Source organism: Lutra lutra, chromosome 14 (genome assembly GCF_902655055.1).
Source record: "Lutra lutra chromosome 14, mLutLut1.2, whole genome shotgun sequence".
NCBI classification, from domain to species: domain Eukaryota; kingdom Metazoa; phylum Chordata; class Mammalia; order Carnivora; family Mustelidae; genus Lutra; species Lutra lutra.
The window spans coordinates 34,793,148-34,820,902 of NC_062291.1; the positions used below are offsets into that span (position 1 = coordinate 34,793,148).

The window sequence follows — 27,755 nt, forward strand, 5'->3', positions numbered from 1 at the left end:
GTGTGCTATTGTAAACTCCTTCACCATCTGACCAAGACGTTTCCTAATGACCAGCTACATCAATCTGGCTTTATCCCATTCTCATTCCATAAGCAATGGTAGGGCTGCAACATCATGAAATTAATTCCTAGAAGTCACAAAACAAGATTTTGACAAGAGGGGATGTCCTTCATTTAGAGTTTCCTTCTGGATAAGATACTGGGGACTTGTTGCAGGGAATTCTTGAGAGAAAACAAAAGGAGGATGAGGGATTGTGATGGGTCCCCCCCCACCAAAGAAAAATATCAATAGCCCTGTTGACAGTGTAAAACAGTGTTTCTATCTGGGGTCAGGGCCAGAGCAAGGGATACCGTATCCCACTCATCCTCTTCCTCTGATAAAGCCCCAGCCAGTACTGCAAAGTCTTTTTTCAGAAGAGCCTAGCGGCCTTTTTTTAAAAAGTGCTTGAAAAAGAAAGGGACAAAGGACAACTGGAATTAAGAGGATTTCCAATCTGTTCTGGTGGCTGGTCCAGAAGGATGCTTCAGTCCCTGCTTCTCACCTGCCTCTTCATCACAATGATACCTGCATCACCAGTGGGTGAGTCTTGTGTTGAGTACTTGGCACAACACACTTTTTGTTGTAGGACTTTGCTATTATGTCCAGATTAAGAGTATCTTAAATTCCAGTATCTTAAATACTGGTTTTACAATAGTGTAAGAAAACCTATGATAACCTACCATAGATATATTTTCAAAGAATTCCTATTTCATGTTCCAGTTAGCCTCTTGCCTGGGCATCCGGAATTCCCGTGGATCTACCGTCCCCAACAGCTTTCCACTAGATAAATATTTCTCAGAGGCCATGTAGAAAGAATTCTAACCTCTTTATGTAATAGGCACTTTTATAATTCCAACTTTAAGAGCAAAAATATAACCTTTAGAATTGAGGATAGAGGTTTTTTTTTTTTTCTTTAATGAATACAAGGTGCTGAACGAAAGCTCTATCCCTGTGAAAGACACAGAACTTCTCAGTCTGGACATCTGAAAAATACGACTATTGCATAGACTGAGGGAATCTTAAACTCTTTCCCTTCTCAGCCTTGGCACAAAAGTTGCCAAGAAGGCAAAACAAAGTTTCAATTTCAGTTACTAACACATTTCTCCTTTTTCCAATAGAATTTAAGTTCTAATTGGAAGAGAGGGTGAGAGGAGGTTGAGTTGGACAGAGCCATCCTTCTCGGCCCTTCTGTGTAGTTCTGTTTGGTTGACCCTGATTTATTTCTTCATGATAATTCAGATCTTGCGCTAGCACCTTCAAGGGTACACATTAAAAATAGGTTTAGACCCTAAGGAGATGTGGAAATTAAGGTAATATGGTATCCTAGATGGGATCCTGGAATAAAGACACAAACAAAAACTAAGGAAATCTGTACTATGGATTCGAGTTGATAATAATACGTCACTACTGGACCATTAATTGTGTAAAAGATACCACACCAACGAATGATGTTTAATAATAGGGGAAATGGCACCGAGTATATGGAAACTCTGTACTGTTTTGTCAAGTATGCCCTAAATCTAAAGCTGACATTAAAAAAAAAAAAATCTATTAGAGTTTTGAACTAAGTTTAATAACCCTGTATCTGCTGCCAATAATTAGCCAAGACTTGTCTAAGCAAAAGTCGCCCCCACCGCCTTGGAATTACCACTTCCCTTTCTTTCCTTTCTTTATTACTTACTCTCCCTTTAGTACCTCCTGTTCCCATCACAGATCTCCCATCCCAGATCTTTTTTATGTTATCTATTTTTTGCAGCCCTTCTAGGACGTTTGACTCAATGCCAGAAGTGAGATAAAGGGAAAGCTTTGGGGGATGGGGAGTAGGGAGGGGGTCTTCCCCGGAAGGAGAGGGAAGTGAGAGAAAAGGAGGGGAAGGAAAGGAGAGGAGGAGGAGGGGGCAGGCAGCAAAGGGGGAGCGGAGGGAGAAGAGAGGGAGAAGGAAGGAAGAACGCGGGGAGCTTCCGGACCCAGGACCAAGCCCAGGGGCACCGTCTCCTGCACCTGGACTGCTGGGAGTGGAAGGGCAGTGACGCTGCCTGAGGTCTGCTCTCCGCACTTGGCCGCCGCGAGGGGCTGGCCCTGAGGACACGCAGGCGTCTGCGCTTCCGGGGTGGGGGGGAACTCGGGAGGGGCCACCAGGCAGGACTCCTGGTCAAGACTGAGGAACTTTCTGGAACTTTGAAAGGAACCCCCGGGGCGTCTTTTTGAAGGTCTCCCATTTAAGGAATGTGTACTAAGGCAACTAAGAATGCAGTGTGCATAATACCGAATTCCAGGCTCCCAGGAGAGACTGAAAACAAGAATACCAGTGGCCAGATTATTAAAGGATTGACGGGTGGAGAGGAATGGGTTATTTAATGTCAGGAAATATTGCTTGGGTGGGCGGGGCACCTAGGTAGCTCAGTTGTTAGGAGTCTGCCTTCCGCTCAGGTCCTAGAATAGAGCCCCGCATGGGGTTCTCTGCTCCTCAGGAAGCCCGCTTCTCCCTCTCCCTCTGCCTGCTACTCTGCCTACTTGTGCTCCCTCTCTCTCTGTCAAAAAAATTAATAAGTAAGAAAGAAAAGAAAGAAAGGAAGGGAGGGAGGGAAATATTGCGTGGGGAAGTTAAAAAATGTACTTATTTTATAGAAGCTAGTGGGTAAATTTCCCCCATTTGGGCCATATGTCCCCTTCAACGAGAGGAAGTGAACTTTTAACAAATAACACGAGAAATGACAGTTAAATTTAAGGAAAAACTTTATAAATCATGAAATAGTTATTGAGGGCCGTTTAGGAATTTCTGCAAAAGCCATTAAAAGTTGAGTACCTAACCATTTCTTATAAAATTAGAGCCAAGAAGATCAACCAACTATTTCTATGAATGTATAATCACCTGTGAAATTGCCCTGGAAACCTTGCTTCTTAATAGAACCACAGCTGGGAGAGCAGATGAGGGAATTTTTCCAGTTTGAGAGGGGAAAGTCTGTATGAGGACATTCCCTGCCCTCAAGTGACATCAAATATGGTCTAGGGCACAGCTGGGATATCTCAGGAACATTTTAAAAGAGAGAGCGTGGCCCCTGCCATGTGCAACTCTGCAAACGTGTTGTTTCCAGAAAATGCAACAGCCTACTTATTTCCTGTCCCATACTTTCATATTCTCTTTGGAGTCATTAGCACTAGGCTACACTCTCCTCTGTATGTGACTGAATTTAGAGAGTGAGCTGGAGTTTGAAATGGAGACTGGGAAAATCCAAAATATTTTCTAGACAACTTAAATTTTATGATCATGGCCCATCATATTTAATTATTGTGCAGTATTTGCTAAAACTGAATTTTCTGCCTACACTTTTCTGCCTTAATGTGAATTCTCTGCCTACAATGTTAGGTAAGTCAGCCTCCTGTGCATTACAGAGGGTGGTACTCTCTGGCTGGTGTTCCTTTCTAGAATTTCTTTGTTTTATAGGCTCTTCCTAAGGACAATTTCCCTACATAAATTCAATGCTTCCCTGAAATTGAGAGAAACAATGAGAATATTGGGGTTACTGGTGTCTGTAGTTATTAAAATATTTTTGATGAGATATTTGTCCATGCGATTTATGCAATTAAAATGCAAGCTTGAGAAATTTGGCTCTATTATACATAGTGGTGCCATGCTGATTGTTTATACACAAAGTTCATATTTTCAATGAGCTGATGGCATATATACCAACATTCACTTTGAGAATATCTTTGGTAATAATATGTCAGTATGCTGTGTATTTCAATATAGTGGCCATGTGCCAGAGGTATTTTCCTTTTCAGTGGAATGAGATGTGTATCTTATTAAAAAAACACATTTTCCAACAGGACAAACTTTCATCCACAATCTTGCTTACAAAGGACCATCCAAATAGTTTTTGAAAATTTCCAAAGATGAAGAGCTTACAACACTGTCATAGTCCTCTCCATTACTCCATACCTGAACTAAAAGGTTCTCCCCCAACAGTCTGTTCTTGCTCTTGTAACACAATACCTAGAGTTGTGAGAACTGATGCATACTCTTCAGCCTTTTTTTCCCCTCCCAACTATAGTTCTCAACTTCTTCTCCAGTTGGTAATTGTTTTGACTCCCTTACAAGTCTGGTCACTTTTCTCTAGATACCAGGTTTGTCCATACTTTCATATAATATGGCCTCCAGTTGAACATAATATTCAGAATATTTTCTGACCACTACAGAGTTCAGCAAGACTATAATCCTAACTTCCCTTGGTCTGAACAACTATCCTCTAGCAAATGATTACTCTGGATAAAAATTTGGTCCCAAAGTAACACTAAACCTTAAACAGATTCAAAATAATTTTGTAAAAGGCATTTATAAAGCATGTTTAAGTCAATGTAAGGAATCTTAAACAGCTACTGTGGGGGGTTTTAGGTTATTTCTTTCTTAAAAAAAAAAAAGAAAGAAAGAAAGAAAGAAAGAAAGCCAAAATGTAAGATCAAGAAGCTGGACTCAGGCTATTGCCATTGTAATTAGAAACTTCACAAGGTGCCTCTGACGTGTCTTTTCATTCCCAGCCCTAGATCCTTGCTCTGCTTACATCAGTTTGAATGAGCCGTGGAGGAACACTGACCATCAGTTCGATGAGTCTCAAGGATCCCCTCTTTGTGACAACCACGTGGATGGGGAGTGGTACCGCTTCACGGGCATGGCAGGGGATGCCATGCCCACCTTTTGCATACCAGAAAACCACTGTGGAACCCATGCCCCCATCTGGCTCAATGGCAGCCACCCTCTAGAAGGTGATGGCATCGTGCAACGCCAGGCCTGTGCCAGCTTCAACGGGAACTGCTGTCTCTGGAACACCACGGTGGAGGTCAAGGCTTGCCTGGGAGGCTACTATGTGTACCGTCTGACCAAGCCCAGTGTCTGCTTTCATGTCTACTGTGGTCGTGAGTACCTTCTCTGTGCTCTTTTTCCTTCCCAATAGGGCATCAGATGGCATCAGGAAAATACCATATGAAATCCAGTTATGGTAGTATCTCAGAGTCTGGATAACATTGACTTAGGGCCACAGGTAACTTCAGATTGTGATTTCTGTGATCTGTTCTTGGGTTTCCGAAAATGTCTTAAAGAAACCAAAAGGGAGAGGAGCTGTGACTCTGATCAGTTCTTTTTTATTTTGTCTTTGTCCCATTCAAACAAAACATTAGAAAATGAAGTGTTGATTTGGGTTACCTACATAGTGGATTTCCAACCATTTTGAGTATGGAGGACTCCTTTTTAAGATCTATATCAGACATTCACAAGGTAGCATTGTGCTTGGTATCCATTGATTTCTTTAAATGATATGTAATGGGAAAAAGCTACTTGAGGTCGGGAGTATTTTTAAAACGAATTTTTGTATTAGTCCCATCAAAATCTATATGCATTTAAAAAACAGAGTACATAGAAGAGTAGGGCATAACACTTCTTTATTCTATAGCTCATATTTGGTGAGGTTTTAGATTTGCAGAGATCCTATGCCCATGGATCTGAAGTTGGGAACCATTGATCTGAATGACAGATGTCCCTGGGCAGTATCCCTTTCCATTGGATCACGTAAACCCTGAACAATGAGAACCCTCTCAACGTTGTCCATGAACTCATACCTCATGATTGAACTCATGAGGCTTTCTTATGAATGAGAGTGTCCTCTGGTCCTTGCCTCTCATGTAAGGTCAACTTCATCCTTCCACAGATTTTTATGACATCTGCGACGAGGACTGCCATGGCACCTGCATGGACGCCAGTGAGTGCACATGCTCTCCAGGGACAGTGCTAGGCCCCGACAGGCAGACATGCTTCGGTAAGAAACTAATCTTGAAGTAGAAATGGGCCATTCTGATCAAAAGGACACATCAAACCCTTCCTGGTACAAAGCTCTGTGGTTTTTCTAGTTTTTGTCTCTAAACACTTAGAATGGTGTTTGCCTTTTTAAATTCATGACTAAGGCCTCAAACCAAGTTTATATCGTGTGTGGGGACAGATTAAGTTGCACTGTGCAGTACAGCAGTCCCTAGCCATGTGTGGCTTGGAGCTCTTGAAATGTAGCTAGTATGGCCGAAAACTCAGTTTTAATTTTACCTAATTTTAATATAAAAGCTGATACTTGGCTCAGTCATTGGAAAACTGAAAATGTTTGGGACAACTTTAGTAACCAACTGTAAATTTTATGACTCTAAATACCAATCAAGTATTTCCAATGAAAATTTAATATACAAATTGGGATGTGCTCTAGGTATAAAATACATACTCAATTCATTCAAAAAAAGAAATGGGAAATGTCTCAATTTTAATGTTGATTTTATATTGGGATGAAATATTTTAGACATATTGAATTAAATAAAATGTATTACTAGAATTTTTTATATGACTAATAGAAATTTTTAAATTATTTATGTGGCTTGCTTTATATTTCTGTTGGATGACTTTGGTCTAGAATTATCTAAGGACAAACTCTTACAGCTTCACTACCATAATTTTGGTTTCTCTGAGTAGCAAGAAAGAGGAGTCAGATTATTTTCTAGGAAATCTAGAGTTGTTTACTTGTACACATGTGTTGTTGTCTGTAACCGGAAGAAAAGAGAGTTGAGAAACCCAAGATTGAAGATTATATCTTTTCCCATTATGAAGCTTTTTGTATTCACACTCAAATAGATTTAAAAGTCATCCAGAGAGAAGGGGAGGATTGGCCCATACCTGCTTCCTCAAGAAGAATAATAACTGGTCAGAATGGAATGGGGTCTAGGTTGAAAAATAGATAAAAAGATTCTTATTTTAGAAAAATTTTTTTCTTCAGTCTCCTGAATGAACCCACTGACCATTCTATGAGCATGTTTATGCCTCCCCATACCAGCTGTTAGGGCTTTTACGTGATGGACTTTGTGTGATTTAATACTAAAAGGTTTGGGATGTAGGAGAGGATGGTTCCTTTAATCTTCCCTCCCTCCCTCCCTCCGTCCCTCAGTCTCTGTCTCTGTCTCTGTCTCTCTCTCTCTCTCACAAACACACACACACACACACACAGTGTGCTTGGAAAATATTTGATATCATTTTAAGACAGGCTTTGTTTCATTACTTAGCTTTTGTGGGTTTTGTTTGTTTGTTTTTTAATTTATTTATTTGAGAGAGAGAAAGTATGTGCATGCAAATGGGGGAGGCAGAGAGAGAGAATGTCAAGCAGACTCCACACTGAGTGTGGAGCCTGACATGGGACTTGATCCCACAACCCATGAGATCATGACCAAAATCAAGAGTTAGACGCTTAACCAACTGAGCTACCTGGTACCCCTCAGCTTTTGTTTCAATATAACTTTTGACTAGGTAAGACAGTTAGAGAGCAAGGTAGAGAGGCAGAGAGAGAAGCAGGCTCCCTGCTGAGCAAGAAGCCCAATTTGGGATGCGATCCTAAGACCCTGGGATCATGACCTGAGCCGAAGGCAGAGATTTAACTGACTGAGCCTCAGGTAATCTCTTATATTATCTTATGTATGCTCCCAGGGTTTTTTTAGGCAAATATAAAAAATACAAATATATATATGTCTATTTACAGCCCTTTTTAAACCAAAATTTGCATATCATACACATCTTTTACCTCACAATTTATCTAGGACATCATTGCCTAGCAGTGCATAGGGGGAAACCCCTGGTTCTTACCTGAGGTCTGCCTGTCAGTTTCAGGGACATCATGAATTCCCTGAAATTAAAGGCAAAATTTTGTATTAATGTGCATATGCCAGTTTTCCTTTTTTTTTTTTTTAAATGTAAGATACTTTTAATTCTTCATTTTAAATTATGTAATTTTTTTTTCAGCCAGAGTGAAGAGTAAAGGAAAATAATACAATAGCATTATTGGCCAGGATGCTATAATAATATAACTTATGTACCCAGATTTAACCATAGTTAATTTTTTTCTTCCTTTTTCTTTTTAATAAAATTTTATAAATACAAGCAAAGCCATCTCACTCCATCTCCTTTTTCATCTTCCTGTTCCACCCTCCAGGGCTAATCACTGTTTTGAAGTTAGGGTATATTCTTCTGGTCCCTGTTTTTAGGCTTTTATTCTTTGTGTATGCACCCTTAAGAATATATAGCATTATTTTTGTTCTTAAAATTGACATTAAAATGATACTGCATGTGTGAGATTTTCTCTAGAGCAAACCCATAAAAGTGGAATGGCTGGGATGCAGAGTATCTAAGGTTGAAAATGATAACAAACTCCCAAATAACAATGGCTTAAATCAGTGCAAGTGTATTGCTCTCTCACATTAAAAAAAAAAATCAGTCTCAAGATATACTGCGCAGGCTTGGGACAGCATGTGGCCACATTCAGGAGAGCTGCTAGCGTCTCTGTCACCATCCACCTTCCAGGTGGTAGTGGCTCCAACTCAAAATCAACTATTTCCAATGAAAATTTAGCATCCAAATTGAGATGTGTTCTAGGTATAAGGTACATACTCCAATCATTCAAAAAAGGAGAAGGGAGAGGCAGACTCCCCACTGAGCAGGGAGCCCAATGCAGGACTCTATCCCAGGATCCCGGGATCATGACCTGAGTGGAAGGCAGACGCTCAACCCACTGAGCCACACAGACATCCCTATAGTTTCTATTTCTACAAGTGCTATGTTTATTTGGTTTCAATTCTGCCTTGTCTTTTTGCTCACTTCTTTTATCTTAGTTACTATCCTTTCTTTTATCTGCTTAGTAATATTTAAAGTCCTTGTATTATGGATTTTTCTGGATTATTCTGTTATTTCCAGTTGAAAGCCACCCTTTTGTTATCTTGCCAAGTCATTCTCATAGCGGATCAGTTCCTCTTGTGTAGTGTTTCGTGGCAAACCACCTTCTGTCGTAATTGTGTTTCTGTGGAACCACACTGACCGCCTGATTTGTGGAGGTTTGACTACAGAGCAGTTTTTCAAATGCTTCTGTCAGGTATCGTTGAAGCTTCGTTGGTCCAAGCCAAATTTTGTACCAATTTCTCAGCTGCAAGTTCATGTTTCAACCATGGCAAGGCCTGACTTGGGGTTCCTGTTGTTTATGAAGGATTTTCTCTCTCCTGGAGCCTCAGAGCAGGCTTGCTTACTGTGTCCGTGGGCCTTGGGGCAAAGTTCTTTTACTCCCCCCTTCAGTGTAGGGATATCTTTTCTGAGGTCATGGGGGTAAGCAGTGTTTCTGTTGTAGCTCACCTCCTTTCCTGGGCCCAGGGCCATGCCTTCTATCACCTCATGGGTGTTTAAATCCCAGTAACCCCAACCCCAAGCCATGATACATTTAGTTCCCAAGCTTCCTTTTCTTTGTAGAAGGAAGGGGATCGACAATTGTTCTCAGCTATGCCTTTTTTAATTGCAAGAGTCCATATCCTTCATCATATTCTTAAAAAGATTAGCAATCATTGCTTAAGTATAGTGTGGAAATAGTCCAATATTTAAAATAGACTTCAGGGGATGCCTGGGTGGCTTAGTGGGTTAAGCCTCTGCCTTCGGCTCAGGTCATGATCTCAGTGTCCTGGGATCGAGCCCTACACTGGGCTCTCTGCTCAGCAGAGAGCCTGCTTCCTCCTCTCTCCCTGCCTGCCTCTCTGCTTACTTGTGATCTCTGTGTCAAATAAATAAATAAAATCTTTAAAAAAATATTTTAAAAAAATAGACTTCAAGGGCTATTGTTTATGTTATAAGAGAAGACTGTTTCACACAAAATTTTTATCAGCTATTTACTTCTGTGATATAAGTTCCTTCAATGTATTTATTTATTTATTAAAAACTTTTTTTATCCTTCATGTATTTCCACTTTTTTTTTTAGATTTTTATTTATTATTTATTAGACAGGCAGAGATCACAAGTAGGCAGAGAGAGAGAGAGGTGGAAGCAGGCTCCCTGCTGAGCAGAGAGCCCGATTCGGGGCTCGATCCCAGGACCCTGGGATCACAACCTGAGCCAAAGGCAGAGGCTTTAACCCACTGAGCCACCCAGGCGCCCCACCTTTGATGTATTTAAAACACAGTTTGATTTACAAGTCTATCTTTATTTAGCAAATCTTCAGGAACTCACTAGAGAAAGTGATATTTACCCATACAAAAAAAATAGGTGAATCTAGGTAACAACAAAAAAAAACCCCAAAACTTCATTTTGCCTGTTTCAGTCTTAGAAGGGGATTAATTGGCAAATGGCTAAGTGCCTTCTGCTCTAGCTGGAGCAAATGGACAAATAAGTTGGTTGAAGAGACCAGGTTGATGGAAGTGGTTATAAGGATTATAGCCAAGGAGTGAATGAATCAACAGGCTCTGAAAGATGTGAAGATTCTGCTAAGGGGCTTGGTTGATCAGCAAACAGGACGTAAGTGGTGTGGTTTCTTTCCCACAGATGAAAATGAATGTGAGCAAAACAATGGTGGCTGCAGTGAGATCTGTGTAAACTTGAAAAATTCGTATCGCTGCGAGTGTGCGGTTGGCCGTGTGCTAAGAAGTGATGGCAAGACATGTGAAGGTGAGAATGGGCAAAAAGGAATTCAAATCAAGAGCCCAAACTAAACCATTGGCTTATTCTTTGATTGATGTTCATGAAACTGTCCAACATTAGGAGAGAGTCAAGGTTGGGCTGTGTAAAGAAATGACAAAAAGGGGTTCACTGTCATTGAGGACGGTCATGTTGCAGGCAGAATTCAGTGTTGATTTTATCTTCAATATTTGAAAGGAGAGAGTTCTTGCATTTTGCAAGAGGCAGAGAGCCATTTTCTTTTCTTTTCTTTTTTTTTTAAAGTAAACTCTACCCTCAATGTGCTGCTCAAACTTAAAACCCTGAGATCAACAGTCGCAGGCTCTCTACAGACTGAGCCATCCAGGTTCCCACATTTTAATTTGGGAAATAAAAATAGGGTATTATGTGTTTCTCAAATTTTAATGTGCCCATAAATTGTATGGGATCTTTTTATTTTTTTTATTTTTTTATTTTTTTAAAGATTTTATTTATTTATTTGACAGACAGAGATCACAAGTAGGCAGAGAGGCAGGCAGAGAGAGAGGAGGAAGCAGGCTCCATGCTGAGCAGAGAGCCCGATGCGGGGCTCGATCCCAGGACCCTGAGATCATGACCTGAGCCGAAGGCAGCGGCTTAACCCACTGAGCCACCCAGGCGCCCTGTATGGGATCTTTTTAAAATGCAGATGCTGATTCAGTAGGTCTGGGCTCAGGCAAAGATAGTGCATTTCTGCATAACTTCTAGGCAACATCTCTGCCGCAGATCCAAGGAACAAACCTGCAGCAGCAAGATAATAGAGGTGTTAGCATAATAAATGGTTTATAGCAGTGGTTCTCGAACATTCCTGCTAAAAAGAATCACCCAGATGCTTTCACACCTGGCTGTTCCCAGGCCTCTCTCCTGGAAACTTCGTTCAGTGGGGTGGGCCTTACAGTTTGTGTTTTTGCCGAGTTCTGTTAGGTGAGTCTTACCATCTTGGTGGTTGGGGAAACTGGTTCACAAGAAGCCATTTTATTCCCCCTTTATGCTTTGCATTTATTGGAGATTGATATACTGTGGGGGAGATAGTAACATCCTTTTTTTTTTTTAAGATTTTATTTATTTATTTGACAGAGAGATCACAAGTAGGCAGAGAGGCAGGCAGAGAGAGAGGAGGAAGGAGGCTCCCCGCTGAGCTGAGAACCCGATGCGGGGCTCGATCCCAAGACCCTGGGATCATGACCTGAGCTGAAGGCAGAGGCTTTAATCCACTGAGCCACCCAGGCACCCCAAGATTTCATTTATTTTGGAGAGAGAGAGAGAGAGCATGAGCAGGGGGAAGGAGCGGAAGGGGAGGAAGAGGGAAGAGACAAGAATCTCAAGCAGACTCTACACTGAGCGTGGAGCCCCACACAGGGCTTGATCCTACAACCCTGAGATGAAGACCTGAGCTAAAACCAAGCATTAGGTGCTCAATCGACAACAGGAAGACTGTGTATATTTTACGTGATTAAGTAATAAAAAAGAATTTGTAATGTATGTCAAATAGTTGAAATTGTATACTATGACAACGATAGGAAATTTAGATAATGTCCCTTCTGTAAGGCACATTTGCCCTTGCAAATTATCACAACTGAAATGTTACCATTTCTACTTAAATAAGTCTGAATCTCATGATCTTAGGAGTTGAGGGAACAAAAGAAAAAAAAACCCACCTCTTTGAAGATTATATAAAGAGATAAATGACTTAATTATCATTTACAGAGGACATATGATTTGTCCCTCAGGCTAATGAATTAGTGGTATAATACTGTTTATAAGAAGTCACTTTATTCTAGTTATATTCAACATAATAAAATACTACCCCAAAAGGAAAAATTATGGCTAGTTCCCATAATTTATTCCATGCAACAAAGTTTGCATTATTCACTAAAGGACCATTAGCCAGAATATTAAACTACTGTCCCTTATAACAAGACTAAATGTACTTTAAATTTTATTGAATAAGGATAATGTCTTGAATCTTCCTTAAATCTTAATTATTTTATGTAATAATCTTTGCATATGTGAATATTAATGAAATGTTCCATGAGGAACGTTTGTAATTATTCATGAGCATTTTATTGGAAGTATTACTGTTAATCCTCATATAATTTTAAAACCTAATAATCCCAATCAAAAAGTATCTTAACAGAAGATAAAATTTGTACATGAGTTATACTTTAGCCTTAAGATTCATATTTGAAACCCTTAGGTTTTTTTTTTTAAGATTTATTTAGAGAGAGGGAGAGAACACATGGTGGGGAGGGTGTGGGGCAGAGGGAAAGAGAATCTCAAGCAGACTCCCCGCTACATGAGGAGCATGATGTAGGGGTCTATCTCACAACCTTGAAATCAGGACCTGAGCCAAAATCAAGAGTCAGACACTCGACCAACTGAGCCACCCATGTGCCCCTGAAACATTTAAGTTTTATTGATAGTTCAAACATATTTGTTTTCATTGGTTAGTCTGTAAAATTAGACTTTTTTTTAAATAAAAAACTCTTTTTACTTTTAAATAATTTTTATTGTTTTGTTTTATTATGAAAATTATGTTCCTAGAAGAAAATATGGAAGGATAAATGAAAGATAACTAAAATGACCCACAATTCCTCTTGGCAAATCTATCCAAACTTATATCTTTTAAGCTAACTCAGAATTTCAACTTATTTTGTGCTTTGCAGTTTTATACTTGGAAATATCCGGAATGAACATTTACTCCAAACCCTTTGTTTTACAAATATTGAAATTGAGACCCCAGGAAATTAAATGACTTACGGAAGATAATTTTTACTGATTGACTTTTAAGATTTATTTATTTGAGAGAGAGAGAGAGAGAGAGAGCGTGCACATGCATGAGCAGGGGGAGGAATAGAAGGAGAAGGAGAGAGAGAATCCCAAGCAGACTCCCCACTGAGTGTGGAGCCCTACGTGGGGCTTGATCTTACAACCCTGAGATCACAACCCAAGCCAAAATCAAGAGTCAGATGCTCAACAGACTGAGCCACCCAGGACCCCAGGAAGATCACTTTTAGGGAAAAAAAAAGTCCCATTAATTTTGATCTTAATGCTTTATAGTGTATTTTTACACTGTCTTCTACATTATTATACATCATGTTCAGCTGTTTCAAAAACCCCTAGCTGTACTTTTATCATTTTTAAGTATCCAGATTTATAAACAGTTAATAGCCTAATCTTTCTTAAGTTTTGCAAGGATTAATTCACTGTAAATTTACACTCTATGTATGTTTCACAAAAATTGATTCATCCCCAGTTAATTTACTGATGTTCCAAAGAAATATATATTTTTTACTATTATTGAACTGAGAATTCTGACTATAACTGGAAATCAGTTTATATCTTTCCTTGACCATCTGAGATGATTTGAGAGCATTTTTTTTTAAAGATTTTATTTATTTATTTGACAGAGAGAGATCACAAGTAGACAGAGAGGCAGGCAGAGAGAGAGAGAGAGAGAGGGAAGCAGGCTCCCTGCTGAGCAGAGAGCCCGATGCGGGACTCGATCCCAGGACCCTGAGATCATGACCTGAGCCGAAGGCAGCGGCTTAACCACTGAGCCACCCAGGCGCCCTTGAGAGCATTTTTTAAATTTATCTTATCCCTAGAACAAGGGCAGCAAGTTTTTCTGTGTAGGCCAAAAGTAGATATTTTAGTCTTTGTGGATCATATGGAATCTGTTGAAACTAGTCAAGTCTGCCTTGTAGTGAGAAAACCCTCATAGATAATAGATGAATGAATGGGTGTGGCTGTGTACCTGGAAAACTTACAAGGTTGTATAGTGGGCCAGAGTTTGATAAAAGATAATGTCTAGAGCCCACAAAAGTCATTAATTTTTCTCTACTAACTATGAAATCATGTGGTAGTTCCTTTAGTTTTCAATTGAATCCTTTTTTCTTGTCCATCTTTTGATTGTTGAGTATGCTTTTTGAAAATGCAAAATTTTTACTTTTTTTTTTTTTGGTGGGGCTGAACCCATGACCCTGAGATCCAGGCTAGAGCTGAGACCAAGAGTTGGATGCTTAACTGAGTGAGCCACTCAAGTGCTCCCCCAAAATGCAAAACTTTTTAAAAGGGAACTTTTAAAAATGTTCTCAAAAGAGGTATGTCACAAAGAGCTTAGTAGAGTGGACCAAGTGTGTTGTCCAGGCTTCATTTTTATGTGCTGTCAGCCTGAGACACATATCCCATTTCCACTATTACTAGAGATTTGAGGGGAAGATCTGGCAATCCAACCAACTGACAATAACTAACTCATCCACCTAACTAGTCTAGTTACATTTCTATTCTGTCATTCCCCTCTAATCAGTAATACTCTATAAAATTTGAAAATGGGTGCCATAAATATTACAGCAATTAAGAAGTGACTTGTGGGTCTTCCTCCCCAAAACTGTAATACCACCCTGAGAAAAAAAGACAAATCCAGACTGAAGGACGGTCTACAAAATGACCAGCTGAAGAGGTTAGAGCTTGTGCATGTTGTAAGATTGCTCTTCGTAGCAATCACATTCTTTTCCATTTTATTTTATTTTATTTTTTTCAGTGTTCCAAGATTCATTGTTTATGCACCACACCCAGTGCTCCATGCAATACGTGCCCTCCTTAATACCCACCCCCAGGCTCACCCAATCCCCTACCCCTCTCCCCTCCAAAACCCTCAGTTTGTTTCTCATAGTCCACAGTCTCTCATGGTTCATCTCCCCCTCCGATTTCTCCCAACTCACTTAAACAGTTTTTTGTGGGCTTCCCTACATGACTCAGTGACTGAATTAGGCTCCAGTGATACTGTGGTGAGCCAAGTGTATTCCCTGATGCCAAGTGCCATCCCAAGAACCAGAATCCTCGGGGAAGAGGCCTGCAATGTCATGTCCTTTTCCTTTGGTTTTATTGCAGACGTTGAAGGATGTCACAGTAACAACGGTGGTTGCAGTCACCTTTGCCTCGTGTCCGGGAAGGGCTACCAGTGTGAATGTCCCCGGGGCTTGGTGCTCTCTGAGGATAACCATACATGCCAAGGTAGTACATGGATGGGCTCAACCTCTGCTCCTCATCCCCCACCCCCCCACTGCCCTGCCCCAAACCTCCCTGCCTTCCTCACTCAACTAGGTCAAGATTCTTGTCTATGAGAACACCAGCTCCTTCGCCAGCGGGTATCCCTGCATCTTTACTCTGGGATCATTCAAAAGAGAAGCTCTCTAAGAACATATTACCAAAAAGTTAATTTTCCTTTGCTTTTTAAGAACTTGTAGTTAAAAAAAAACACAGAGCAGAAAATTGACCACCTAAGCCAGTTTTAAATGTATAGTTCAGTAGTGTTTACATATATTCGCATGGTTGTGCAACAGATTTCCAGAACTTTTTTGTCTTGCAAAACTGAAACTCTATATCCTTGAAAGAACAATTCCCCATTCCTCCCTCCCGCCCCCCACCCCCGCCCTGGCAACCAGTATTATATTTCTATTTCTATGAAGTCGATTACTTTAGATACCTCGTGTAAGTGGGGTCCTATGGTATATGTCTTTTTGTGAATGACTTATTTCCCTTTTCCTTATATCCACCAGGTTCATCCATGTTGTACCATATGGCAGGATTTCCTTCCTTCGTAAGGCTGAATAATAGTCCATTGTATTTATATACCACATTTTGTCTAGCCACTCATCCATTGATAGGCTCTTGAATTACTTCTATGGTTGAGATATTGTGGACAATGCGGCTATGAACAAGGGTGCGCAGATATGTCCTTGAGATCCAACTTTCAATTCTTTTTTATATATGCCCAGAAATGGGATTGCTGGGTCATACAGTTTCTTTTGCTTTTTACTTACGAATTTCCCCCCCTAATTTCGATTATTAGTAGTATAATTAGTAGTTAATTTTGAAGTCTAAGACACTGATGCAGTTCCTTTCTTTTCTAACAGATAATTGGGTAGTGAAACTAAGCTAAAAGCCTTAGAGAACTGATTTTTCTCCCTACAATTACAACACGAGCATCAACAATCTTCTGACAACTATTTTCTGGAAATCGAGTTATTTATGTTCAGAATCTTAACTCATCCATCTAGCAAGTATTTAATGAGCACCTACCTTTGATTTCTTTATGCTGTGTCATTGTTATGATATATTTTCACATATTTTCTGACAGTAGCCATAAATATTCCTTTTAGGGTATTTGTAGAGCCTGGAAAAGTGAACACAGGAACACTAAAGAAAAGCAATCCTTTTCATATTAAGTTAAAGTAGAATTTATAGTCAGCATTTATGGTTTACTGAACAATGCAAGGATAATTTGGAACTATTCCCCAAGTACACTAACGTTGTTTTTATTACCTCTGTTTTATGAGACATAATTAATGGTAAAGTCAAAGCAGTACTGTTATATAATTTAAGCATATATCAAAGCAGTACTTTTTCTGTATTGACAATAAATTGTTTGTACTAAAAGTTATTCTGTGAGCTGTTTCAGTTCATAGAACTATGCTATCCATACTTTGAAATAAATGTTGAATCAAAACTTGAGCAATATTTGCTCATTTGGAGATCAGTGTGTTTGAGGAGAATTATTTGACCACAGCCTGGGGAGTTAGAAGTCCTGGTTTCATTCACCAACTTGTTTTGAGTCTCTTACATTTCCTTGAGGATGGAACAAAAAGCTCAAGTTGTGGGAGGGCAAAATTATTTCTCCTAGAAGCATTCCTTATCCTTCTCCCAATTCAGATTTCTCCATTCTAACAGTGCCCCCTTTCTGCCACAGTCCCCGTGTTGTGCAAGTCGAATACCATTGAAGTGAGCATCCCCAGGGACCTGGTTGGCGGTCTGGAGCTCTTCCTGACCAACACCTCCTGCAGAGGAGTGTCCAATGGCACCCACGTCAACATCCTCTTCTCCCTCAAGACGTGTGGCACGGTGGTTGATGTAGGTTCTTGCTGGAGGACACTTGGGGGATGACCAAAAGTCAGTTATTTGGGAGGTAGTTGACAGAGGTATGCTGTGTGGCTTGTCATAGATGAAATATTTCCACATGAAAGAATGCAGCTCAAAAACTCGTATGCTATTCATTTAACACGTGTATTATTGAGCATCTGCTGTGGTCTGGGCCCTGTGAGCACAGGGAGGTGAGAAGAATTCTGCTCCTTCCTTTCTTTGGTAGTCCTGTCTCTCTGATATAGCAGACATTTCCCTGAGTGCATCAGCCCCAGCACCAGGAGGCTGGTTGCATCTCCTCTGACCAATTTTTTTACTTGAATAAAACAAGTAAAGAATTGATGAGGGTTCATTTATGAGGTAAACAGATGAGTTCAAGTGTTAAACTAGGTAGAGGGAAAAGGTTTGTACTTTCATCTAAGCATGTGCACCGGAGTCTGAGGGATATGAAATAAGATTCTTCACTTTGGGGAACATACGCAGTGGGCCTGAGATGACAACACACACACACAATATAAATAAGAAACAGTGATAGAGACGAAAGGCGCCGTTGCAGTCCAGAAAGGGACGAACACTGGAGCAGTCAAGACAAGTGGGCCTTGAACTAGGGCGGAAGCCTGTGTGTGGCTTATCCAGACAGAGAGGAAAAGAAATGCCGTTTCAGATGGGAAGCAAGTGAGCCAGTGTCAGAGATGGGAATATTTAAGGCTTATGCTGAGAGAATGGGCAGTGCAGACTGACTGGCAAGAAACATGTATTGGAAAAGGAAACTGGAGAAGTCAGTGGGGGAAGACTGTGCTTCCAAGGATCAGCCTTGTGTGTGAGGGTGGGATATTTGGGCTTTATCCCTCAGAGTGAGGTTGCAGGCGCTGTAATGATGAGATCAGCAGTGTACGAGATGGATGGAAATAAAGGGGACCTGGGTCCAGAAGATCAAGGCCACGGTTTTTGCAACCATTTAATTAAACAAATATTTATTTATTGAATCCGATGAATAGAAAATCAGGAATCTAATGAGACCTGGGGTGGGATATGGGGGTGCTATCCCAGGAGAAGGGGGTCCCTCTTCAGGCAAATTGTGTTTGTTGTATCTGTGAATAATCGAGTGGAAATGCCCTGGGGTGGGTTGGAGTTGCTGGCCCTCAGGGGAGCAGACAAGGCTGGAGATAAAGAACTGAAAGCTGTCTGCATAAATGCGGTAGCTAAAGTTCTCTGCTTGTGGATGAGTTCAGCACAAGGTCAGGCCGCAGCCTGATCAGCAGGTCTAGGATTCCAGAAAAAAAAATAATATACTGAAGCCATTCTTTCCTAAAATACCAGAGCTTTGAATTTGCTGATTCTGCATAGTTCAGGTTTAATGAGTAATACTCCAAAGGAATGTGTGGGTTGACCATGGAGTAGTATATAAAATTCTTAACAGTCAGAGCATTTTGCTGAAAAGAGGAGAAGAGATGTTTTAAAAAGCCTTCGAGCTTCAGCAACCAAATCTCTAATTGTTTTGATGTAAATAGAAGTGTGGAGAATGTTACAGTCAAGAATGGGATTGGGTGGGAGGGTGCGATAGGGTAGATTGGGGAGTTCTGGAGAAATAGACATACAGTCTTTTTCCTCTCCTGGCCCTGGCCTGGCTCAGGTGGTAAATGACAAGATTGTGGCAAGCAACCTTGTGACAGGCCTACCCAAGCAGACCCCAGGAAGCAGCGGGGACATCATCATCCGAACCAGTAAAGTGCTGATCCCAGTGACCTGCGAGTTTCCACGCCTGTACACCATTTCAGAAGGGTACGTTCCCCACCTTCGAAATACCCCCCTGGAAATCATGAGCCGCAGCCATGGAATCTTCCCATTCACTCTGGAGATCTTCAAGGACAATGAGTTTGAAGAGCCCTACCGGGAAGCTTTGCCCACCCTCAAGCTTCGAGACTCCCTCTACTTTGGCATTGAGCCTGTGGTGCACGTGAATGGCTTAGAAAGCCTGGTAGAGAGCTGCTTTGCCACCCCAACCTCCAAGATCGACGAGATCCTGAAGTACTACCTCATCCAGGATGGGTAATTATGCTGCTTACACGATTTATTATCCCCAGCTCACACCCTATTTCTCCCATCCAAGTACTAACCAGGCCCGACCCTGCTTAGCTTCCGAGATCAGACGAGATCAGGCGTGTTCAAGGGGCCGTAGACTCACACCCCATTTCTAAGTGCACAGCATACCTGGTCATTTCCTAAAACAATAGGGCACTTCGGTGAGCTCTGAATTGTTTCAAAAACCATTTATTTTTTTTAAAGATTTTTAAATTTATTTATTTGAAAGACAGAGATCACAAGTAAGCAGAGAAGCAGGCAGAGAGATTGGAGGAAGCAGGCTCCCTGCTGAGCAGAGACCCCGATGTGGGGCTTGATCCCAGGTCCCTGGGATCATGACCTGAGCTGAAGGCAGAGGCTTTAACCCACTGAGCCACCCAGGCGCCCCTCAAAAACCATTTATTGACATTGGAGGTAAAAACTGGTGAGGGAGCAGGAAGTTGAGAATGACTCCAAGGGGTCTAGCACGGATGACTGACTAAATGCCATTAACCTGGATGGAAGGCTATAAGGAGAAAAGCAGATTTGAGGTGAAATATTGAATAGGACAAGTCCAGATAATACTGTTGAATTGTAAATGTCTTCAGGATACATGGGAAGAAAAGGTCAGCGGGCAGTTGGAAATGTGTATCAGACCCAGGAACAAGGTCAGGACTAGAGAGAGATAAAGGACCAAGAATCATCCCTGTTTCTATTGGAAACATAGGATTGATTAACCTGATCAGAGAGAGGGTAGAGAGTGAGTGTGAGTGTCGGGGCTGGGGGAAGGCAGATAATTGCAAGCTGATGGGGAAGAGGAAGCAGCAAATGTCAACTCTTTTAGGAAGCTTGGTAGTGAAGGAGAGACAAGAATTACTTAGAAGGTTTTAGGAGAAGAACGATCAAGTGAAATTTGGTTTTTGTTTGCTTGTTTTGTTGTTGTTGCTTTTTATTTATTTGACAGAGAGAGAAATCACAAGTAGGCAGAAGTAGGCAGAGAGAGGGAGAAGTAGGCTCCCTGCTGAGCAGAGAGCCTGATGTAGGGCTCAATCCCAGGACCCTGAGATCATTACCTGAGCTAAAGGCAGAAGCTTAACCCACTCAGCCACCCAGGTGCACCTGTTTGCTTGTTTTATACAAAAGAGATTTCCTTATTTCCTAAAGATCCCTGGGATTGAGAACTGTGTGTGTCTCACGAGCCTGTTGGAGGCCTAGCAGTTGTCACACCCATTGCTCACATTCCCAGGAAAATGACACGCAAACCTCATACTCATGGTAGAATCTTAACAGCTTCTTCCTTGTTCTCAGTGTCAGGTGGGACATAGCTCAGGTAGGGTCAGGACCCACAGCTCAATGAAAGGGAAATGGTGTAACAAGAGCACCCCCTGGGCCGTGCTCTGGGCTAATGGGCTTCATGGACTCTGAAATGTCTCTGAAATGTCTGCTTAGTTTTTCTCTACTGGCTCTCTCACCGCAGGCATCCTCCATCTGCTGCCGTCAGTCTCTTGCACAGGGATGTTCAACTTTAAAGCACATGGGATCAACCAAGAGGCTTTTGTGGAAGAAGCAGTACCCCCAGACTTGTTCTCTCTGTTCCACTCTGTCTTAATTCCAGCCCTTACCTTTCACCTGGATAGCAAAAACAGCCTCATGACAGCCCCCTGAATCCCAACTCTCAAATCTCAGCTCTAAGAATCCCTGGGTAACCGGTCAAAAGACAAACAAATGTTAAAAATTAGGGGGGAAAAATATATATATATATAGTCATATATATATATATATATATATATATATATATATATATATATATATTCAGATCCCTGCTAAAAACCTTTGATGACTCTTGATTTCCTTTGGTTGGTAAATTTAACTGTTTGCCAGCAGGAGTACTTGTAGCCTCCCTTAGCTTGTTTTCAGAACATGGAAAATGTATCATTCTGAGCTGCTTTGCATGGCCAGTAACAGGTCTCATAGGTGTCTGTAGTTCTTTGGATTTCTTGCCATCTTAAAATTACCTCCACAAAGTTTTAAAATGAAAAGTAGAAGAAACATTTATTATTTCTTTTTTTTAAATTTGTATACCTAATGCTAAGGAGATTAAGGAATGGATTTACTTTTAGTGGGGAGTAGATGTGGGTTCCTTTATTTTTTTTTAATGGCTGTATTGGAGTACCATTCTCATACAACGAGTATACACATTGAAAGTGTACAGTTTGGTAAGTTCTGATGTATGCATTCATGAAGCCATCACTACAGTCAAGATAGGGAACATTTCTCTCATTCCAAGAGTCTTTTCCTACCCCTGTATTTACTTTTTGCAAAAATAAATGCATAATCATAACTCACTTACTGACAAAACATGTAATCTACAACCTTAGTAAAGCTCGTAAAGTTTATTTATATATTTGTTATTCAGATGCTCAGTTAAGGACTATCTGCTTTTTATTTTAGAGAGTTCTAAGAAGTTGTGCTTTTTAGTTTTCTAGCCCTTAGCACATACAGAATTGCTAAAAAAAAAAAAAAAAAATGCTGCAGGAGAAATTAAAATGCTTAAAAGCCAGAGGCAAGAATTAAAAAACACAGCAGTAGAGGTCTATTTAGTAAACAGGCAAATGGTCCCATCTCTGGCACAATAATGGAGAGTACTGGAATGGTGTCTGTGAGACGATGCCTCCAGATAAAATCCAACTCTGAGCTTAGCTCACAGTGCCTCACACACAGACCTCTGCCCTCTCCAGTTTCTGTTCCCAGCAAAGGGAACTACAGGCAATTCCCAGACTCTATTATTTCCTACACCTTCCTCGCTGCACCTGCTGTTTCCTCTGCAGAAATCTCCTCCTTTTCTTCCTGCCTAACTCTCCCTGTTCCTTCAAGATTCAGCTGGATTTTTTTTCCTCCATGAAGCCTTCCTTGATTCCTTCTGCCCTGAGCTGGAAATTTCCCTTCCTTTTCTTTTCCCCTCTATGCCTATCCTATAGTAAGGGTCATTAAATAGCTGTCAAATGAACTATTGAATGGACATTAATCATAATAATCATCTGAAGCAAGTCCAGAGCCCTAAAATAAACATAATGCAGTAAGCTTACATTTATAAATTGTTTGATTATTCATTGTTCTCAGCTTGCATTTAAATCAGGTCATTTCCCCCTGATAGTTAACACAGCTCATTCACCTCTCTCCAGTTTTAGTTGGCGTATGCTCAGAGAATTCAAAGCAACTTAGTACAAACCTCAGCAAAGTAGAATTAGAAAGGTAATCTCCAGAAAAAGAAACATTGAATTCCAAAGTGAAACATTGGACAACTTTTGAGTAATCGATTATTTTGGATTATCCTATACCATCCTTACTTTCTTTTAGCACGTGAACTTAGAGTTGATGAACCACATTGTCTAATCACAGCAAACACCAGGTCAAGAGCCAGAATTTGTCCTGGGTCCTATTCTGTAGTATATTACCCCGTAACAACGCTTCCTGCCTCATTTTTCTCTCTTAAAGAAAAACAATGGTATTTTTAGGTAAAAATAATTGAAAATGGCGAGGCCCTTAGATGAAAAGTGCCATTTTGATATCATGTTACTATTTCTGTCCTAGATACAGACTGTAAAGTTCTTGACATCACAGACCATATTATTCATCTTTATATCTTCTGCGGCTCCCAACAGAACACGTTGCACAGATTAGATATGTGATAGGTGTTTGTTATAGAACATAATCAAAAGATGGTATATATTAACTTTACCTCAAGAAAATGAAAATGAGAACATAAATACAAGAAATAACTGAAACTGCATAATATATTTAGATTCTCTTCAGGTCAGGGGAATATGGACTAGGGGTATTATATATCACAATGTCTTCTTTTTAAACAGTTTTATTGGGTTTTTTGAACTGCACTGAAACAGTACTTAGCAATGAACTAGAAAGTGGTGTGTAAGCACGCGAAGCAAGGATCCAGTTTCATAGACTTTTCTTTCTGGTCCCCACATTTTTTTTTTTTTTTCCCGGACTGGTAGACAAGAACTAATAGGTATCCAGAAAAAGGAAAATACACCCAGAATTTAAAGTTCTTTTAAAATTCACAGTGGGAAAGACGATACAAGTGTAATCCCTGTCCTCTCAGGAGAAAATGTTCATCAAATACTAAACCTTGGTCTCAAAATTGAGAACAAGTAAGACTTCTTTTCCCCAGCTAACCTTGAGGTGAGCCTAGGACTTTCAGTTTAAGCAGTAGACCTGAGATGGAAACCCCAAGACCCTATCAAACTACAACTCTGCATTAAATGTGGGGGAAAAATGAAGTTCAGCAATTGGGAGGAGACTGAACCTTCCCAGTAGAACCAGTTACTCTCTCTGAAACTTAAATCTGAATCTTAAATCTTTATGCAGCTCAGTGTTGCACACATTGAGGCTTGCTCACCTTTGAACCCTCGTTGGGGGCTAGTGTGTATTAGGTGCCCAATAAATATTTCTGAAATCTCAAACCAATCATCAAGTATGTGAATGCAGAATTCCTGTGATGTATTACAAATGAAAATACAGCCTTGCAGAGATATCTTCATTTCAAAAGGTATCTTTGAAAGAAATGTGGTTGCTGTTGCTCCTGCTTCAATATATTGACGTATCGAGAGGTCCTCGTGCCCAGTTCGTGGGTACAGAGAATGAGAGATGGGACAGATGGTGTTCATGAGCAGGGCTGAAGACGCCTTTGCAGGGAAGAAATTTCATTTTTCCTTCATTCTCAAAAAACTTGAGTGCAGCCCAGCCTCCTCCACCCAGTCAGCATTTCTTTGGACTAAACACATTGGACCAGATTGTTTTTCCATCTCTGCTGAAGCCATCAAGTCTTACGTGTTCTCCTGTCCTGCTGTTAGTTGTGTTTCAGATGACTCCGTGAAGCAGTACACGGCCCGGGACCACCTAGCAAAGCACTTCCAGGTCCCAGTCTTCAAGTTTGTGGGCAAAGACCACAAGGTGAGCTGAACACCTTTATCTTGGAACCCACACCGCACCCCCACCCCCACCTCCAGGCCAGGCCCTCATTTCTTGGCGTGCCTGTTTGTTGACATTCTCTGTGAGCTCACAGTTGGGATCTGCATTACCTCCATGAAAAACTCACAGTTGGGATCTGCATTACCTCTATGAAAAAAACATTCTAGCTATCTAGAATGTCACAATTATCTGCCTTTCTTCCAATAAAATCACTGTATTTGTTCAAAGAAAATACTATATGATCATAATTTTATTTTTTTTAAGTTCTATTTTCTTTAAGTCACTTCTATGCCCAGCATAGGGCTCGAACCCACAACCCTGAGATCAAGACCTGAGCTGAGGTCAAAAGTCAGACGCCTAATAGACTGAGCCACCCAGGCACCCCTATATGATCATAATTTTAAACTGTTGTGGGGGATATGGTTGAAAAGCCTGTGTGGTAGTCATATGGCAAAGTATATGGGCAGAAAATTCACAGAAAAGACAAATAGTGATTTGTTCAGTAAAAACAGCACTTAAAATGCCAATTAAAACAATTATAAGTCATTACTTTATACATATTAAATTTATAAAAATTATAAATCACAATGCTTGCAAAGTTATAGGGAGAAGTATATAGTGGCAGTATAAATGGGTATGGTTTCTGGAAAGTTGTCTGGTAATATGTAGTAATAACCATAAAATCATCAGATTCTTTTATCTAAAAATTCTAATTCTGACAGTTTCTCAAAAACAAGCAAGCAAAAAAAAGAAAAATGAGATTTTGTTGTATGTTATAGAGAAGGAGAAAAAGTCTCCCAACAAGGCTACCACATATCTATTAGTGTAATATTAAGCAGTTATTAAAATGAGAAATATAGAAAAAGAAGATATTAAAAGTCGTATGTCATAACAATTTACATGCATATTGAGTATGCTGCATTTTTTAAAAGATTTTATTTATTTATTTGACAGACAGAAATCACAAGTAGGCAGAGAGGCAGGCAGAGAGAGAGGAGGAAGCAGGCTCCCTGCTGAGCAGAGTCTGACGAGGGGCTTGATCCCAGGACCCCGGGATCATGACCTGAGCTGAAGGCAGAGGCTTTAACCCACTGAGCCACCCAGGTGCCCCAAGTATGCTGCATTTTTTTTTAAAAGATTTTTAAAATTTATTTATTTGTCAGAGAGAGAGCAAGCGAGCGGGAGAACACAAGCAGGCAGAGCGACAGGCAGAGGCAGAGAGAGAAGCAGGCTCCCCACTGAGCAAGGAGCCCGATGTGGGACTCGATCCCAGGACCCTGGGATCACGACCTGAGCCGAAGGCAGCGGCTTAACCAACTGAGCCACCCAGGGGTCCCAGTATGCTGCATTTTTGAAAAACACACATACACAGAGGTTATAAGAGGCAATAGAGAGAATGTTAAGGTGGAAACTTTGTTTTTTCTCAGTAGAGTTGTTGAAACCTTTAAACCAAAGGAAGTTTAAAAGACCAACTATCTTTTCCACACTGCATTTAAGTGAATTCATGTCCTTTCCTGTTATATCACTGTTCTAGAACAACTGTTAACCATGATGGCTAATCCTGATCTCCCTCCCCAAGCAGGCAACATGATTTGGGAGGTAACTTATAGGAAGAAGCTTGGACAAAGAACTTGTTATTTTACACAGAAGCATGCAGGCACCGATGTTTTTCCCAGACTTTGATGTGAAGAACAAAGATGTTAACGTTATTAGGTGTTCCCTTCTCGAAGGTCTCTCCTGTCCCTATACAAAGGCAGGAGTTATGCTTGGGGGGGCGGGGTTAGATCACTCACATGACTCCATATGTTTACCCACCTGACCAATGGTGTGAATCTGGGCAAGTTGTCTAACTTAAGTCTCAGTTTCCTCATCTGTAAAATGGGGATGACGACATCCACCTCAGAGGGCTGTTGTTTATATGAAATGAGATACTATATATGAAACATCTGGTGTAGTGAGTGTCTGGCTTCCAGAAGGGGCCCTACAAGCAGCATCTGTTATCACTATTTTTGTTAATTATCATTTATGGTCTTTCTAGGAAGTGTTTCTGCACTGCCAGGTTCTTGTCTGTGGACGGCTGGATGAGCATTCCCGCTGTGCCCAGGGCTGCCACCGGCGAGTACGTCGTGAGGCAGTGGAAGGAGAGGATACAGCTGGTCCCCAGAGCCAGATGCTGACAGGTGGCCCGATCAGGATCGACTGGGAGGACTAGGACCGCCCCACACCTGACTCCTGGCTCTGGGTTGCCCTCCTCTTTAGAACTTCTCCCCACTGAGAACATCAGTCAATACCCTAGAACACGGCATTCTTTAAACCTCATACTGTGGGCTTAGACAGACTTCCAGAACGGACTTATTCTGATTCGGGCCCCTGGACTGGGAAAAGTCACTTCACTGCTGACTGACCTGACCCACATGGGGCTTCATCCTCCTGACGTTGAAAGCTGCACTGTCCATTCCGAAAGCAGCTCATTCCATTTCCCACGTTTCCTCCCTACAATAAAACACCCAGTGTAGGATACAATAGAACCACTACAACCAAAAGTTGGGCATGATACTACAAACTACAAACTTAAAATAAATTAAATAGTTGCTTGAAATTATGACTTAAATACCCAATAACTCCTTAAGTATGTAAATAATAATTATACCCTGAAATTTCGATTCAAGCACAGAATATTTACAGGGGATTAGGAAGTTTATCGATGGAAGTGTGTACTAAAAGTTACTATTTGATTTTCCTCTTGCATGATGTTTTCTTTTTTGAAGTTTTTATACCATCTTAAGTGAAATGTTTTCAATTAAATTTATTAACATGGGGGGCACCTGGGTGGCGCAGTGTGTTAAGCATCCGACTCTCAGTTTTAGCTCAGGTTCTGATCTCAGATTGAGCCCCATGTTGGGCCCCATTCGATATGGAGTCTGCCTGACATTCTCTCTCCCTCTCCCTCCTCTCCCCTGCAAAATAAATAAATAAATCTTTAAAAAGTTTATTAACATGGGGTGCCTGGGTGGCTCAGTTTCTAAGCATCTGCCTTTCGCTTGGGTCATGATCCCAGGGCCCTAGGTTCTGGCCCCGCATTGGGCTCTCTGCTCAGTGGGAAGCCTGCTTCTCCCTCTCCCACTCCCCTTGCTGTGTTCCTTCTCTCACTGTGTCTCTCTGTCAAATAAACAAACAAAAAATCTTTAAAAAAAATTTATTAACTTGCATGTAAGAGGTTCAACGACTGAAC

At 40.9% G+C, this 27,755-nt stretch overlaps 1 protein-coding gene and 1 long non-coding RNA gene across 2 annotated transcripts; one reads left to right on the forward strand and one right to left on the reverse strand.

Moving 5' to 3' along the window:
• On the forward strand, nucleotides 1–27,380 carry OIT3 (oncoprotein induced transcript 3). Its single transcript, XM_047703196.1, has 9 exons — nucleotides 1–579; nucleotides 4,576–4,950; nucleotides 5,739–5,846; nucleotides 10,403–10,525; nucleotides 15,446–15,568; nucleotides 17,304–17,464; nucleotides 19,107–19,522; nucleotides 24,406–24,505; nucleotides 26,562–27,380. The coding sequence occupies exons 1-9, from the start codon at nucleotides 519–521 to the stop codon at nucleotides 26,733–26,735; spliced, it is 1,641 nt and encodes a 546-aa protein (XP_047559152.1). The 5' UTR covers nucleotides 1–518; the 3' UTR covers nucleotides 26,736–27,380.
• Nucleotides 23,400–25,527, reverse strand: LOC125085069 (uncharacterized). Its single transcript, XR_007122770.1, has 2 exons — nucleotides 24,669–25,527; nucleotides 23,400–24,633 (listed from the first exon to the last, which is right to left on the reverse strand). It is a non-coding gene; the product is annotated as an uncharacterized LOC125085069 (long non-coding RNA).
• Nucleotides 27,381–27,755: the final 375 nt, after the last annotated feature.

Excerpts from the sequence above, each read along its gene's own strand:
- OIT3 (XM_047703196.1), top strand. The coding sequence starts at position 519 with ATGCTTCAGTCCCTGCTTCTCACCTGCCTCTTCATCACAATGATACCT. Across the intron at positions 10,526-15,445 it reads TGATGGCAAGACATGTGAAG|ACGTTGAAGGATGTCACAGT; the intron begins GTGAGAATGGGC and ends GTTTTATTGCAG. Across the intron at positions 15,569-17,303 it reads GGATAACCATACATGCCAAG|TCCCCGTGTTGTGCAAGTCG; the intron begins GTAGTACATGGA and ends TTTCTGCCACAG.